The sequence below is a fragment of the Cataglyphis hispanica genome, chromosome 5, assembly GCF_021464435.1.
Source record: "Cataglyphis hispanica isolate Lineage 1 chromosome 5, ULB_Chis1_1.0, whole genome shotgun sequence".
Classification (NCBI taxonomy): domain Eukaryota; kingdom Metazoa; phylum Arthropoda; class Insecta; order Hymenoptera; family Formicidae; genus Cataglyphis; species Cataglyphis hispanica.
In genome coordinates this window covers 9,470,476-9,489,046 of record NC_065958.1, presented here as the reverse complement: position 1 = coordinate 9,489,046, position 18,571 = coordinate 9,470,476, and the positions used below count along the sequence as shown (strand labels likewise).

The 18,571-nt window shown below is 25.1% G+C and overlaps 1 protein-coding gene across 1 annotated transcript; it reads right to left on the bottom strand.

The window, feature by feature from the left end:
- Positions 1–880: 880 nt before the first annotated feature.
- On the bottom strand, positions 881–3,950 carry LOC126849582 (ester hydrolase C11orf54 homolog; the record flags this gene model as incomplete). Its single annotated transcript, XM_050591545.1, has 5 exons — positions 881–1,194; positions 1,280–1,482; positions 2,158–2,440; positions 2,675–2,856; positions 3,851–3,950. Coding segments are annotated over 5 exons (852 nt in total), but the record flags the coding sequence as incomplete, so codon positions are not given.
- Between the last annotated feature and the right edge of the window lie 14,621 nt (positions 3,951–18,571).

Genomic DNA, 18,571 nt, shown 5'->3' with positions numbered 1-18,571 from the left:
TTAAAAAATTTCTTTTGATATAATAATAGTCTTAATTAATAAATAATAACAATATAATAAAAAAATTAATAATCTTTAAAATATAATAAATTCACGACCTTACGCGTTGTATTAGGTAAATTTAAATTGATTTATGAGATTTATGCAGACCTTGTTTTAGAAAAATATCTATTTTCCTTTAAGCAAAATAATATATCATTAAATATTAATTATTAAAATATTCCATATTAAATATCGTATTCCTAAAACTGTAAAAATTCTGATAAACTTTGACAAAAAATTTCATAATTTAATATCTCGCAAAGAAAAGTACTCTTTCTTTGTGTCGTATTCTTTTTCATATTTCTTCTTCATATTTTTATATTTGCTTAACTTTTTTGTAACTTATTTAATTTTATTTTATTAAAGTACTATTTTAATTTTATATTTTATAGTGATTTTTAATTAATGTAATAAAAAAATTAATATTATTTTAACATTCTGTTGTCAATACAGAAAATATTTACATTCTACAAAACAAGTAACTATGTCAACTTAAAAAAAATTACAGAAATTTATTTAGTAAAAAAAAAATTAAAATGTTGGAAATCTTATAAATATGTGTAATATTATTAACGAAAAATTGAAATATTGTTTATCACATATAAACATATTTTGTTAAATTCTCGAGAAAAGAAAAGTGATATAATGGATAGAATTAATAATAATTTTATTTGAATAGATATATAAATTTTTATATTTAATCTCGCATTGTTCTAATTTCAAAGTAAAATTGAAATTTTATCAAACTATAGCTACAAATACACAATGTCTATTTTTTAATAAATTTAAAATAAATATTAAACTAAAAATAATAATAAATTATAAAAAATACATGAGATATATAAGAAAAAAGACTAATCATATTTTTAAATATTTTTAAAACAACGCATAAATTGCATTATCATTAATGTTCTAATTAAAATTGAATTAAAACAGTATTGATTAGTTACCAGTACATTATCATATCGTTAAAGTCTAGCAGTTTATCGAATCTAGCGTGTTTAGGATGTGGATTCATATGAAAAAACGTTTTCGCAGGCTTAAAATATCTCAAATATTCTACTGCATTTAAAGGTTGGATTTCCGTGTAAAAGTGTCCACCTTCCCGCTGGAGGAATAAGCGTGAAAATGGTTTTGAGTAAGCTTAAATTCCTGAAAATAAATCTTATCAATACTTATTGAAGTATACTTTTAATTTTATGTAATATTACTTTTAATTTTTAAACATTGACATTACAATTTTATCAGCATTTTCATAAGATTTTACATGATATGAGTAATTGCTGGTAAGTGTGCCAACTGCTAATAAAGGTGCGTTTAAGTCAGAATAACGAAGCCAATTATTAATATCTTCCGCCGTTTCTACATGATTATTCCAAGAATATGGCATAACGTGGGTTCTGGCTACTCCATTTTTCATCACAAACGTACCACCTAAACCTACGAGAATAAACATGAAAAAGTTGATATGTAGTTTGTTATGCAGAAAAAAATAGAAAAAAGCTATTTATTACATTATTACATCTCTATGTTAATTCCTCTTAACACGACAATTTTTAAACAGTAGATAGAATCTTATAACTGCGACAAAATTCAATTTAGAGAAATCTTTATTAATATTATGTTATAAAACAAAAAATATTTTTGAACATTCAAAATATATACAAAATAAAATAAACATTTACATATATGTACATCAAGATACAAATATATACATTAAAATGAGGCATAAAATTGTACAAATAGAATTCTGTTTTGGATTTTATTATGAATCATAAATTATCTAAAGAAGCTTTAAAAATGATATGTATATATATCTTATAAATGTTTCTCTATTTGTTTAAAAATAGAAACAATCACATAAGTATATTTAATTTTGGACAAATAACATCAAAATCATAGAAATGTAATAAAATGATAAAAATATGAATTGCCCATTAAATTTTATAAGCTTCCTTATCATTAAAAAAGCGAAAAAAATAAATTAAGAGAATAGAGAAAATAAAATATTCTTTTTAATTTTAATTGTTTTGCGATATTAACATATCGTAGAAGCATGTGGGAATATTTTTAAGTTCCTTTGTGTATAAATATATACGTTTCACAATTCCTCACCTACAAAATTAGAAGGAATATCAACAGAGTATTGAGAAAGACTACACTCCATTGCTGTTAAAAAATGCAAACCAAAACAATTCTTAGCCTGCACCTTAAGAACCTTTCCCGGTTTGCCTTCGCTGATAAAAAAATTTCCATATGGATAGCAAATAAGTGTATTATCAGTTATTGATTCCAATGCACATTTTCCTGTTGCTTGATCCAGAAATGCCAGACGGCTTTGGTTGTTGATATTTAATGAATCTGCAGATACTTGTGAAAATGACGCATTTACGAAAAGCTATGACAGAAATAAAGTAAATTTGTATAAATAAAATAAGTCTGTGTAAAATAAATATAAAATAAAAAAATTTTAACAGCTTACAATGTAGCAGGTTTGTAGTATAAACTTAAAATTAATAAAAATTATATAATTAATGATATATAAATAAGAATTAGAACAACAAAAAGGAAACAATAAAGGATTAATAGTTAATATGTTGCCGTTATGTATGAAAATTATGATAATTTATACCTCGCCAAATTGTAGATCCAATGATCGTACACTTATACCAGCACCGATTACTAAGACATTAGTATGGTTAAAAGGTATTCCTTTTAAGATTTCGCTGAAATCATAATTGAACAATATATGCGGACGAGGAAACTGTTGTGATATACCACCAATTTCCAAAAGTACTTCATTGCCGCATAATCCTGTAAAATAAATATTTTATTTTACGGCAAAATATTTAAAATATCAATATTCTACGCTCAAAATTTGGAAAAATTGACTTTTTATGCATTTTTTAAATGTAGTGTCTTAAAAATAGATTGATATAAAAGTTTAAATTTATGAAAATAACAAAAATGTATAGGTTACTGCCTAACATGATATTATCATATAATAATGGATTTATTTTGAACCATCTCTCTCCTTGGCTCGATTGTTAAGCAAACACTAAAAACTCTTATTTTAAAAGTCGATAAAGTAAACAGAAGATTAAAAACTAAATTCGCTAATAAGCAAAAAAATAAGAAAAAATGAGTTTCATAATTAAATCACATATTTATATTATTTTTTAAGCAGAGGAAGTCTAACGTTGGAGCAAGCTCGTACTTAAATTGCAAGTTGTGCTAAAAGAACATTTTAAAATTAAGGACAGTTTGCCATATTAGCTTGATATTCTTAAGTACTAGTAAAAAATTTAATTAATATTAGTAAAAAATTAAATTAATATTTTTATTCTTGTGCTAATTAATGATTGCTGATGAAAATATTGATAAATTTTAAACTTCTTTTAAATATAAATTACATGTTTGTTTATTATCTAAACTAAAATTATTACATCTTTAAATTATTTTCTTAAGTTATACTTATTACGACCAAAATTTTTAATAGCAAAACAATATGTGACATTTTATACATATATAATATATACTGTATCATTTAAAAGAAATTTATCAGTATTTTTATTTCAGTTTGAACATAAATTAATTGTATTGAAAAGACTTTATGATTTATTTGCTTTAGACAAAAAAAAATTCAACTAAAATCATGTAAAATGTTTCTTTTCTTCAAATTCATAAAAAACTATTTATTTATTTGTAGATAAGTATTAATAATTAATGCAAAATATTACATTAATGATGTAATTGATTTTTGTACATTTGTATATATTTGCTTTAAAATGTAATAAATAATTTTTACCAGGTGCGGTAAGATTAAAGGGTTCTTGAGTCAAATCCGGACAATCGACCCATTCAACTGTGGCCTCTTTGAAATTTCGCCTAAGTCCAATTTGTAGACCTTAACAAATACATGATAATATATAATATATATGCAAATATAAAAAATAGTTGCATTTTAGTAACAAATTAATGAATTATTATTATATTTACATTTAGCAAGTTCTTAGCACTTTCAGGTACGAACATTTTCTTTTTTGCTATTGTAATCAAGTTAGCAGACATTATCGTTTTGTGTCTGTCTGCAAAATGCACGATTTGTAATGTATCTGTGTGATTGTGTTTAAAAAGCACAAAATTATTAAATAAGTATGCAACAGAAATGTAATAATTCAAGAATCAACAAATCAAAATATTTTTTTTAATATAATATTAGTCTTAATTAATAAATAATATAAATATCATAAAAAAATTAACAATATTTAAAAATTAATAAATTTACGAGCTTATACATTGTATTAGGTAACTTTAAATTGACTTATAAGATTTATACAGATCTTGTTTTAAAAAAATATTTATTTTATTTTACGTAAAATAATATCATATCATTAAATATTTATTATTGAAATATTCTATATTAAATTAGCATTCCTAAAAGTGATAATTGTTCCAAAGAAGAGCACTCTTTTTTTGTATCTTATTTTCTTTTTCATATTCTTATCTTACCTTTTTTGCAAACATGTACTTACAAAATTTTTATTTTTTATTTATTTATGAAAATTTTTTTTTTTTAATATTACACAGCTGTATTGCATTGGTCAACAAATGTGATTATTAATGATAAAAGCATTTTAATAATTATTTCAATAATTTAACGAAAATATTTCAAGGTAATCAAGGTATGTATTTTAAGATGATAAAAAACAAATGTTTGTGTATATCTGTGAAATGTATCTAAATAATGTAGAATACTTTTACTTACCGGTATATATAACGTAGTCTATAATTTATTACACAAATATGCGAAACAATTGACGTATAAAGCAGCTTGTTTAAATTTTAAAACTGAATAGAGAATGGATCCTTCTTAGAGTCAGTGAGTATCGATACGAAATAAATATTTTGAAATTGAATTTGTCGTGTGTCTTATCTGATATATAATAAAAACAGACAATGTAAATAAATATATAAGATCGTAGAAATCATGAAGAAGGAACTGCAGATCAAAATTATTTCATAAAAATCTGAAAATTATTTAAATTCATCAACCAAAGACACATTATTTTTTGAAAGTTTACATAATGTTTTTGATGAAACAAAGATATATTTAAAATGCTGATCTATGAATTGATCTATAAACCTGTTTATAAATTGATAATTAAACGGCGATAATTTCAAAATTTAAAATAAAAAATAAGTTAACAAGTAATTATTTTTATTTTTATTGATGTTATGTTATCACAGATTGTTGTAGTTATAGACACTACTTGGGATTTCACACCATATAAATTTACAACGTACACATACAACATCAAGAATTTAAAAACATTTGATAAGAATTGTACTATATTATCGATAAAGATTAATTTTGTCAATTATTTCAATTATCCTTCTCTTGTCGTTTATTAATATTATGTTTTATTTAAATATTTGTCAAAATGATTTATGATACATAGTAGTGTATCAAAATGTGTCATAACAAAATTAAGATAGAGAATATATACTATATAAATATACTAAACATATATATATATATATATATATATATATATATATATATATATATATATATATACTATATAAATGAATACGACTACAATTTTATGTTTCTTGTTCATTAAAAGTAGCAATTATAATTAAAAATTGAATAAAATTAAATAATTAAAAATAGATTTAAAGAAGTATTAAAAAATTGTAAATAGATTTTGTGCTGCTAAATTACACTATTTTTTTTACGATCAATTATGATATTAGACAGTTTTTTTTACGTAATTTCTAAGACTTACATCAAGAAGAAAATAAAATAATTGTATTTCAGTACATACTTATATCTAAATATAATTTAACATAAAACAAAATATAATTAAATATAGAAATTTAATATAGAACGTTACAAGCATTCAAAATTTGATACATATATATATATATATATATATATATATATATATATATATATATATATAGGCAAAACGACTTGATTGTTATTCTGATATCGATCTTTTTTAATTCGGAAATTTTGAACCTCTCTTAAAAAAGAAATATCGCGTGCATGTTGGTACGATTCATCATTCTCAAAATAATGATATCATCAATCTACAATTAATAACACGACAAAGATAGTAGCACTTATTACAAAAAGACGAAAGTACCCAAATTGAAAAATTATCCGGTTTTACTTTTTCCTATATATATAATATTTTTATTTTTAATATTATCTATAAGAACATAAAAAAATTAGACAATTAAGTCAATTTTAATATCAAATATTACTATTTTATATATATCAATTATCATTATTTTATATATCAAATAAATATAACCCATCATCCGTAAGATTCGGAGAGCCGATGGTATAATGACAATAAGCAAAAGTTGTTCGTATATGCACATGCATCTTTATATCAATGTATGATCTATTTTGTTAATAAATTTGTGTCGACTTTATATTTTATATTTTTTATATTTTCTATTTTCAATTTTCTATTTATATTTTATTATGTGTTAGTGTCCTTCTCATTTTGCTTAATATGTTTATACGATATACTGAAGAGATTTTCTAATTAGTGATGATACTGTAGGCAAGTGAGCACCTTTCGTTCTCATTGGCTTTATATGAAACACGGATCACGTCTATTGCCCTAATTGCCAGTGCAGTTGTAGTTACGTTCTTCAAGAGCCTCCTTGTCACCTATGTAATTGAAATAATTTTCCATTTGGATTCTGAATTAGTATTAATGTCCAGTATTAATGTTATATTTATAGTTGTAAAGAGGCTTACTAATCGTAGTAGATCTGCAGTCATATTTTGGTGTTGAAGTTGTTATTGATGTTTCTAAATCCGTTATATAATTGATTTATTCTCATTTACTCTTGTTAGTCTTATTGTTATTATTATTATTTTTAGCTATTATTAGTATCATTTCTATTAAAACGGAGAAAGTGAATATCTGTAAAGATACAAATTATATAATTCTTTAAATCATGTATTGTAAATTTGATTAAAATCTTACTCACCGTAGAACAAAAATAGAAATTTCTGACTACTCCTATATTGACTAAATGAATTAGCAAATAATAAAAAAGCTGAAATATTTCTATATTATAAATATAATGTGCCTAAATTAAATGTGTAACAATCAAAGAATATTTTATTATCGGTACAATATATTTTCGTTTTACAGTTAATTTAATAAAGTGCATTGTAATATTACTTTCTTTTGCGATATACATAGAACTAATTATATTTTTGTATATAATTAATCTATGATTATTATCAGTTAAATTGCAATAAAACATTAATGAATCTATATATAATAATAACTAGAAATTTAAGTAACTCTGTATTTCCAAAAGAAACTTTTCAAGAGAAAATAACACAATATATGATTTATTTTATAACATTTTTTTTAAGCACTTATTCTATATATAAACTTATTTACCAGTAAATTAAAATGTTTAAATATTAGAACAACATCAATACTAATATATAATATCAATAAATGATTTGACATAATTATTTAATTTTTGCACTTTAATTTTATCTTTTTAAGGCAGCACACCCGTTTGAACTCTAAAAAAATAAATATATTTTCTAGATTTTTTTACAACGCAAATTGAGAAAAACTTTTAATGAATTGAAAATTTCTATTTAAATAATTAATAACATTGTAAAAAAATTAAAAATTTTTATCAAATTGTTTCATTGCGAAAAAATCTAAGAAAATATACTCATTTTTTGAGCTTTTAAATTTAAAAGCCCACGGGTATGCCCACTTGAATACAATATTCGATTTACAAAAATAGTATATTTATGACTACATATAAAGATCTTGTTACACTACGTTATAGGATTTTTATTCGCACAAAAATTTGGACTCACTAATGAATTCATGTCGAAAAGAATACACGATTTTTCTAACTATACCTCGAAAAATTTTCACTGACTTATTATTACTGACTCATTATTATATAAGCAAGTTTTATATATTCACGGAAGTTTATCACACATACATATATATGCAAAACCTGATATCCTTGACAAGATCAAGCCTATGTATGTGTAATTGGAAAGAGAAAGAAAAAATAACGCGCATTTTTTTATGCATTAGATTATTTGAAGAAGAACGATTTCTCTTTTCTTACATTAATTTCATTTGCCAGATTATAGTCTAATATTAGTTTTGCTTTTATCTAAATTGCGGAAGCAAAATTACCGATAAAAAATGAGACAAATAATAAAAACTTTATATTTCTATACAGGGTGTCCCATAATAACCGTATCACCTCTCGTGTGTAAGTAGAGCAAGTGAAACTGAAAAGAAAAGTCTTTTACCATTTTTTTCTATAACGCTTAATAAAGGAATTATTAATAAAGTTTGGTCAATCAGTGCCGAGTTTTAGCCGGATGCATGTCAGTGAGCCAGCGTTCAGCTGTTACGTTGGCGCACCTGGTAGTGGCGCGTTTATTAATAGCAATAAATATTATGTATAAATTCAATTTTTTTGCAACTGTGCGCATCTAACATGGTGCATCAGCGTTATAAATCATTAACAATTATTTTTAGAGAATATTAAAGATAGCGCCGCGATGATGTTCAAATTGATTCAAATTTTACGCCGACATGTTCACGATTCATGATCTTGATTTTACGTTTAGAAAAATGATGCAAATATCAAAATAAAAATAAATATATATGAAGAACAAAAATCTATAAAATTACTATAAGCCATGTTATTATACGTATATCAAATGAAAATAAACTATTTATAGATTACGATACCAAGTTCGTAATTCTAATAATGTAAATAATTATTGTATATTTCTAATGAGATCTTATTATTATAAGATTATATGTTTTATACGAAAACATGTAAATACCGTGCAACTACAAAATCTAATTTTATTTTAATCAAAATACAATATAAAGATATATTCTATTGACAAAAATCATAAATTAAGATATCCTCTTGTTCTACATTGTTGCAAAATATTTTATTTTATATATCAAATATTATATATATATATATATATATATATATATATATATTAATATTTGATATATAAAATAATAATATTTAACATATATATAAAATAGTAATATTTGATACAAAGATTGGTTTAATTATTTAATTTTTTTTTTATGTATTTATAAATATTATTGAAAATAAAAGTGTATATATATATATATATATATATATATATATATATATATATATTTCAAGATAAATACAATCCATCATCCGAGAGATTTGAAAAGCAGATGGTATAATGATAATAAGCAATGGTTTATATGCACAAACATCTTTATATTAATGTAACCTATCTTGTTAATAAATTTATCGATTTTACTCATATTTTATTATGCCATTATTTTTCGTTCTGTTTAAAATGTTCGGCGATATACTAAAAACCTTTCTAATTAGTAATGGTACTGTAGGCAAGACAGCACGTTCCGCTGAAATCCATTCTCATTAACTATATATGAGATGTGGAAGACATATTGTCTCTATTATCAGCGTAGCTTTAGCTGCCTCGCGCTTCGAGGGCTTCCTTGTTACCTATGTAATTAAGATAATTCTTAACCTGGATCTGAATGACAGTATCAATGTTATATTTATAGTTGTAAAGAGATTTACTGATCGTTGTATCAGATTTGCTATCATATTTTGGTCTTGACGGTACTACTATATTCACATTTCGTACTGGTATTCTTATTGTGTTATTATTATTATTTTTAGCTATTATCAGTACTACTTCCATTAAAACGCACAGAGTGAATATCTGAAAAGATAAAAATCATATAATTCTTTAAATCATGTATTCTAAATTTAATTAAAATCTTACTCTCTGTAGAACAAAAATAGAAATTTCTGAATACTCCCATATTAACAAAATCAATTAGCAAATATTAAGAAAGGTGAAATATTTCTATATTGTAAATATAATGTGCCTAAATTCGATATGTAACTATCAAATAATAATTTATTTATTTTTGTTTTACTGTTTATAATTTGATAAAGTGCAATATTACTTTCTTTTGCAATGTACATAGAACTAATTATATTTCTATATATAATATTAATCTAAGATTATTATCCGTTAAATTGCAATAAAATGAGTCTATATGTAATTGTAATTAGAGGTTTAAGTAATTCTGTATTTCTGTATTAGACGAAACTTTTCAAGAAAAACGTAAAATATATGACTTATTTTTACATTGTATAATATTTTTCTAAGCATTTGTTCTATATATATTACTTACTTATTAGTAAATTAAAATGTTTAAATTAAATGTTAAAATGACATCGATACTAATAGATGATTTAATGTAACTATTTAATTTTTGCATTTTAGTTTTATCGATTTGAAATGGCAAACTAAAAATTTCTATTTAAGTAATAATATTGTAAAAAATTAAAAATTTTTATCAAATTGTTACACTGCTTACAAAAAATCTAATAAAAATGTAAGAAAATATACTCATTTTTCAAAGTTTGAAACGGGTAAGAATTTTCATTATGATTATATATATATCTGACAGAAAAAATTATTTATGTTTAGTCACAATAATATTCTATTTACAAAAATAGTACATTCATAACTGCATATATTGATCTTGTAACACTACGTTACATAATTTTTATTCGCATAAGAATTTGGACTTACCAATGAATTCATGTCGAAAAGGATACACTATTTTTCTAGCTTCAGCTCGAAAAGTTTTCACTATACTAACTTATTATCATAAGCAAGTTTTATATATTTGCGGAAGCTCATCACATACATATATATGTTTGCAAAACCTGGTCTCCTTGGTAAGATCAAGATCTATATGTATATAATTGGGAAGAGAAAGGAAGAATATCGCGCATCTTTGTCTTCTTGATGCATTAGATTATTTGAATAAGAATAGTTTCTCTTTTCTTACAATAATTTTATTGCCAAATTATAATCTAATATTAATTTCGCTTTTATCTAAATTGTGGAAACAAAGTTACTGATGATATCGTTAATGTTATTCTAATTGATTTAAATGCGACAGTAACATTAATGTCAAGCAAAAAACAATATTGCTTGCAAATACACTGTGAAAAGACTGCACATACATACTGACGTGAATATTATAATATAATTTTCGTAAACAAGAAGTTTTCTATCTTAAAAAAGCAATCTATCTGCTGTGAAATCGCGTATGTAAAATTCGAAGAAAATTTTTATTATCATAATAATTTTTATGCATGATAGATAGATTAATCCAACGATACCATAAAGAATGTTTAATCGCTTAGAACGTTATTCAATAAAAATATTCGAATATTCAATAAAACATTATTGTTTTTTTTTTTTTTGACAATACTAAAGAATCTAAGAACAGCTATATAAAGCGATAAGAAAAGAGACAAATAATGAAGATTTTATATTTATATTAAATAATGAATAATGCAATGGAAGAATTTACCTCGAAAAACAATTAATCAGATACGGATGCATAAAAAATCTCATTTATTGTTTAAACTTACATTATAGATGATAATAGGATTTGTTAATAACTGACAATAAATATTATCTAAAAGCCGATTTGCAATTGTGCATCTAACATGGCGCACATTAGGGTATAAATCATTAACAATTATTTTTAGAGAATAAAAAATAGATGATAATTCAGATTGGACGCCGTTATATTCATGATCTCGATTTTATCCTTAGAAAAAAAGATGCAAATATCAAAGTATAAATATACATAAATGAAAAACAAATGATGCTGAATTAGAAATGCAAGAAATTACTATAAACCAATGTTACTATGGCAAAAAATAAGGTAATATCGTATCTTTTTCGATTTGTTTTTCTACAAAAAAGAAAAAACAGAAAGTAAAAAAAATTTTGCTGACCGTTAGCAGTCTTTAGTGAACCTTAAACTATGAGAAAATGAGGCTAGTTGCTGGAAAAAAAATTTGATTTGACCAGAAATAACAAGATTTTTTGTAAAAGTAAAAATATAGCCGATGTTGTCACGATATCGATCTTTTTTGGCCCAAAAATTTTGAACTTTTTCCAAAAAAGAAATATTGTATGCACATGAACAGTTGATCTTAAAATAATGATGGCATCAATCTACAACTAATAACTTAAGATAACCAGAGATAATAGCATTTATCAGAAAGAAACAGAAGTATCCAGTTTGACCTATGTATCCGGTTTTATTTTCCTTTTAATATATAATATTTTCATTTTCAATATTATCGACAGATACATAAAAAATAATTAGATAATTAAACCAGTCTTAATATCAAATATTATTATTTTATATATATTTATTATTATTATTTTATATGGGAAAATATACATACTTAAGATAAATACAATCCATCATCTGAAAGATTCAAAGAACCGATAGTATGATGAAAATAAGCAATGATTTATGTAAACAAGCATCTTTATATTAATGCAAAATTTATCTTGTTAATAAATTTCTCGATTTTACTCATATTTTATTATACGTTAGTTTCCTTATTCCCCGTTTTTTTCGCAATATTTGACGATATACTGAAGAGCATTTCTAATTAGATAGTACTGTAGGCAAGAGAGCACTTTCTGGCTGAAATTCGTTCTCATCAGCTATATATGAAACGTGGAAGTATTGTCAGCGTAGTTGTAGTTGCTTTGCGCAACTAGATCTTTGTCACTTATGTAATTGAGATAATTTTTTTCCTGAATCTGAATACTAGTATCAGTGTTATATCTATAGTTATAAAGAGGTACTTACTAGAGATACTTACTTATGGTAGTAGATATCCCCTGGTTCCATTTTGGTGTTGTTATTTTTTCTGACCCTATTACTGCTATATTCGCATTTGGATTTTCTAGTCTTAATGTGTTATTCTTAGCTATTATCACTACCGCTTCTATAAAAAGGCACAAAATGAATATCTGAAAAGACAAAAATCATATAGTTCTGTAAATCATGTATTGTAAATTTGATTAAAATCTTGCTCTCTATAGAATAAAAATAAAAATTTCTAAATACTTTTATATTGACAAAATCAATTAACAAATAATAGAAAGCTGAAATATTTCTATATTGTAAATGTAATGTGTCTAAATTAGATATGTAATCATCAACTATCAAAGAATAATTTATTATCAGTACAATGTATTTTCGTTTTACGGTTAATAATCTGATAAAGTGCATTGCAATATTATACACTCTTTTGTGCAAAGTATATATAACAAATTATATTTCTGTGTATATAATTAATCTATGATTATTAACCGTTAAATCGCAATAAATTATTAATTAATCTATATATAATAATAATTAAAGGCTTAAATAATTCTGTACTTCCAAAAGAAATTTTTCAAGAGAAACACACAATGTATGATTTATTTATGCAATTTATAACATTTTTCTAAACATTTATTCTATATATATATATATATATATATATATATATATATATATATATATATATATATGTATATAGTATAATAAGGAATATATAAAAAGTAGAAATTTTGCATTTTTATATTATTAACTCAATTATTTGACTTTATTATTTTATGATTTTTATTTCATTAATTAATTATTTTATTTTATTGTATTATTAATTATTATGCTATATTACACAAATATAGAATGTGTAAAAATTGAATGATTTGTTAAAGATATGTAATGAGACCATAATATAATTATAAGTCTTTTTATTGTATTTACATTGTATATTCTTACTTATTATTGATGTAAAATTGAATTACAATTAATAATAATAAATAATTTATTTTATATTTTTTACCTTATAAAACCAATAAATTAATATTTATATGACTAAAATTATGAATATTATGCATTTAAAATATTCTTTGTTCTGAAAATTTATTACTGGATTAATAATAACATTATTAATTACACTGTTTAGTGTAATTTTTAAAAGTTTATTAAAATATTTTTTATTCCAATTTTAGATGGTCTTTCTTAAAGAAACTTTATGACAAGCACTGTAAGAAAAAAGTGCAGGAAAAGTCAAAAGAAAATAAATAAAATAATAAAAAAGGTTTAAACTTTATGGAAACCGGCATAAATTGTGCGAGACAATTATAAAATCGATAATTTAATGCTTTATGACATATTATATTTTGATCAATATCTAAAAAATAACATTTTGGATATAGTTTATGATCCTGAAAATCGCATAGAACATTCATTTTTCATTGATGAGTTTAAAAACTTGCTTACACAATCTCCACTGTAAGTTTCTCAATATAAATAATAGTGATATTAATTTCATAAAGTAATATAAAATACTTATTGTACATAATTATTCCGTAAATTTTTTAGAACTGATTGCGATCTAACCGAAAAATATTGCAATATAAAAATATTTTGTTTTATGAGGCACTGTTTGGTGAGAAAGAAATTCTATAGATTTATGAATCAATCTATGGTGACACAATTTGTTCAACCTGAAAAGGATGTCTTTTACTCAAACATAGAAGCATTACTGGATGACATCGCATCAGAGATACTGAAATGCCTCAGGGAAAAACATCCCGACCATTCGATATTGTCGACTTCCGCTGAAATTTATTCATATTGGAAAAACAACAATATCCACGATAATCATTGGAAACGAAAGAAACGCAAATTATGAATACACTCGAGGATATATTTAGCAAATTTCACTTAAGCAAATGGAGATTGTCTTCCGACACAAAGCTGGAGTACATGTGTATAGATAGTGTAAGTAGTATTATTACAGATTATTATATGTAACAATTTATTTAATTATAGCCAATTATATCCTGTGATATTTCTTATATCTTAAAAAAATATTCTCGCTTTAATTAATTTCTCTATTATAATTTTTGGCATAGATCTTAAAGAATAAATTTGACCAAGAATTAATTTTTTTAATAATATATCATAGTGTATCTAGAAGACTTGGTTTACATTGCGATTTAATATGTTCGGATTCTCATTATTTTATAATTTGGAATTCAGAATAGTAAGTATAATATTAGATTTGAAATTATGTCTGCACCATTCGACATTTATATTTTTATCATAAATATATACGCACACACATGTATATAACTTTTTTATTGTTTACAGTCCCGCGAATAGTTTAAGAAATGCAAGATGCTTTGACATATGTTCTAACAAATTCCTTGCTGAATATTTTTGTATCAAGGAACATCTGAGTAATATGTATTCGGAAGCTGGAGACTTTCAGCAATTGATGATTGGACAGGTTGGCAATTACTCATACATAAGTCGGAGCACGCTCGCTCGCACGTTCACACATAACTTTCGCGCACAATTAATTAATCCAAAGTAATTCTTGGGTTTAACAATCTAACTAAATTTTTACCGAATGCTTTTGAAATACTACGATTATTAACAATTTAGAATTATTATCAAAATTAAATTATTACTATATTTCTCTTCTACTTCCCATACTGCCGAAACTATATTCCCTTTTTCTATCAGTCACCAAGGGTCGTTCGCATTTTGCAAAGCTACCCTTGACTTTCTATCAGTTACCAAGAGTCGTTCGCATTTTGCAGAGCTACCCGTGACTCTTTATTAGTCACCAAGGGTCGTTCGCATTTCGCAGAGCTACCCGTGACTTTCTATCAGTCACCAAGAGTCGTTCGCATTTTGCAGAGCTACCCGTGACTCTCTATCAATCACTAAGGGTCGTTCGCATTCCCCAAGAGCGACCCCCAATTTAATTTAATCTCTTTGTGGGTTCTAACTCACATAATTATTTATATAAAACCCAAATGCATATATAATAAATTAATATAAATTAATACATATTACATCGAATACAAATCTATCAGAAAAAATATAAGATCGAGCATTTATTCTAAAATCTAACAATTAAAATAGTGAATAATACTATGCAAGACAAAAATTATTTTCTCTTCTTTAAACAAATCCCAAGAATTATTTCGAATTTCCTTATATCGCCAAACCGTTTTTTTCTTTTTTTTTATTATTATTATATTCTCCCTTAGTGGAAGTTGTAACCCGAAAGCGATCCTCCCGTGCGTCGGTAAAACGCGCGCGTGACCATCAGAATAGACGACTTAGAAAGAAATTGATTCGGGCTCAGGCGGAACCACTCGAAATTAACATCAATAACGACACTAACGTTAACATTAACGTTCATATATCTACAGCTGACACTCCTCACTCCCCGATTTCTGCTACTTTTCCTCCAGCTTCCCCTACCCGCTTAAAATCAGAGTCGCCCACCCCCTCTATTATTATTTTAAGCGATTCTCCCTATTCTTCCCCCCATCATCCTCTTAACCAAGAAGACCCCCTCGAAGAACTACGGGATATCAACTTCGAAGGCGAATCACCTCTCTCTCCGGCTTCCTGATTCAATCCAGAGGAAGTATCCTCAGAGACCGAGGACACATCTCGATCCGAGTCGGAACCGCAACCCAACCAACAAGGGTTGTCCGAGGACCAATTCCACCTCTGGATGTTGGGCCAATTTTCTCCGATCTACGACCCACTTCCCGACGGAATCGCCTGCATAGAGCCAAGCCCGGTGGACCTCAAAGAGTTGCGGACCGCATTAACGGAGGGTCTATCCGGCAGCGCAATCCCGTGGTTCATCTCGAGATGTAAATATCCTGTCGCCGTCCCTATCGAGATCCTTTGGAAACAATTTCCCCCTTCTATATGCGCCATAGAGGAAATTCCATAAAACGCACTCAAAAAAAAAAAAACAAAAAAAAGTAAAACATAATTAATAAATAGTATATACTAAGTAATAAACTAAGTAATGATGTTATCCTAGATAATCCATATGATTTTGTTTTTTCTTATTTCTTTTATTAAATAAATGTAAAAATTTGATGTCTTTAAAATTATAAATTTATAAATAATTTTCTTTTTCTTGCATAACCCGTTCCCTATTTCTTATCCCGAGATCGCGCAAGGTCCCGTCCTGGGTAATAAGGATTTAGTACCTTTACCGAAAAGGAGACCACCGAACGAACGGCCTACTGACAGAGTAAAAGCGATCCTCCCGGTCGTTAACCTGTCTCAGGCCCCGGTCAATTCGTTCGTCTCCGAGACACTCATTGTCTAGCGTTTGTCTAGCGGAGTTAGATAGGTTACGCCCTCCCGCTGGCTCTGACTTTAAAGAGTCTGGACGTAACATTGTGATGGGCTTAAAATGGTCTATAGTGACAGCGTCATGGTTGTTTGAAGATTATATGTCAAATTACGTATCGTATATTATTAATTCAATGGATGTTATGCAAAATATTTGCGTTTTTATCATATTTGTGTGGAAAAAGAAAATCAAACGATTGTTACTGAAGCAATTCGGCTGCGATGTTTCCAAAAGCTCGACACGCAAGGAATACAACATCGTCGACATGCATCAGGTCAGGAAAAATAGTGTGCAAGAAAAGACGAGTTCTAGCAAACAAGGGAATTGTCAGACAAAAAGTTCATCGCAAGGGATTGAACTTTAATGTTGCAATGTGCGAAAAGAATTTCTATCGCAGATCAGAAATCAACGATTTATCAGCGATTAATTATAGTCTCATAATTTTCGAAAAAAAAATTAACTTTATAGTGACACAGATATTTTTTTCTTTTTTGGTTTTCAATAAACTTAGCTCAAAATTTTATATAGAAATTTCATTTTTTTCAATCTTTCTTATTCAAACATTTATTTTTTTCTTATTATTATTGTGTATTAGAGACTGTAATAAAGACTTATAAATAAAGCATTTATTGTAATTTTAATATAATTATTAATAATCGTAAAATTATTATATGTGTAATAAAGACTTATAAATAAAGTATTTATTGTAATTTTAATATAATTAATAATAATCATAAAAGTATATGTATAATAATGACTTATAAATAAAACATTTAGTGTAATTTTAATATCATTATTAATAATCGTAAAATTATTACATGTGTAATAAAGACTTATAAATAAAGCATTTATTGTAATTTGAAAATAATTATTAATAATCATATAATTATTATGTGTGTAATATAATTATTAGAATTGTTATAATTGTATTTTATTTTTGATGTTTAATTTCATCTTGACAATGAATCTCGTATCGATACATATTATTACATCTGAATCAAATCACTCTGTAACTTTATTGTAATTACGTTAAACATCAAAAATAAAATAAAATAAAATCATAATATTTATAATAATATGGTATTTAAAGATTTCAAAACTTTTTGGAACATCATAGGCTCTCCTATTTCCGTGATATTTTTATTTTATTTAAATAAATTACATTTGCGAATAAAACGTAGGCTCATCACACACATAAATGCAAAACCTGATCACCATAACAAGATTTTAAGCTGAAGAACATGTTTATAAATGTTACTGAAAAAAAGAAAGAAAAAATAAAAACGCTCCTATGTCTGAGAACTACAATAAATAACCGTAGCAATTAACAAATAAATTTGATGATATTACTAAATGATGCGTGCATAATCGATTGCAATATTTC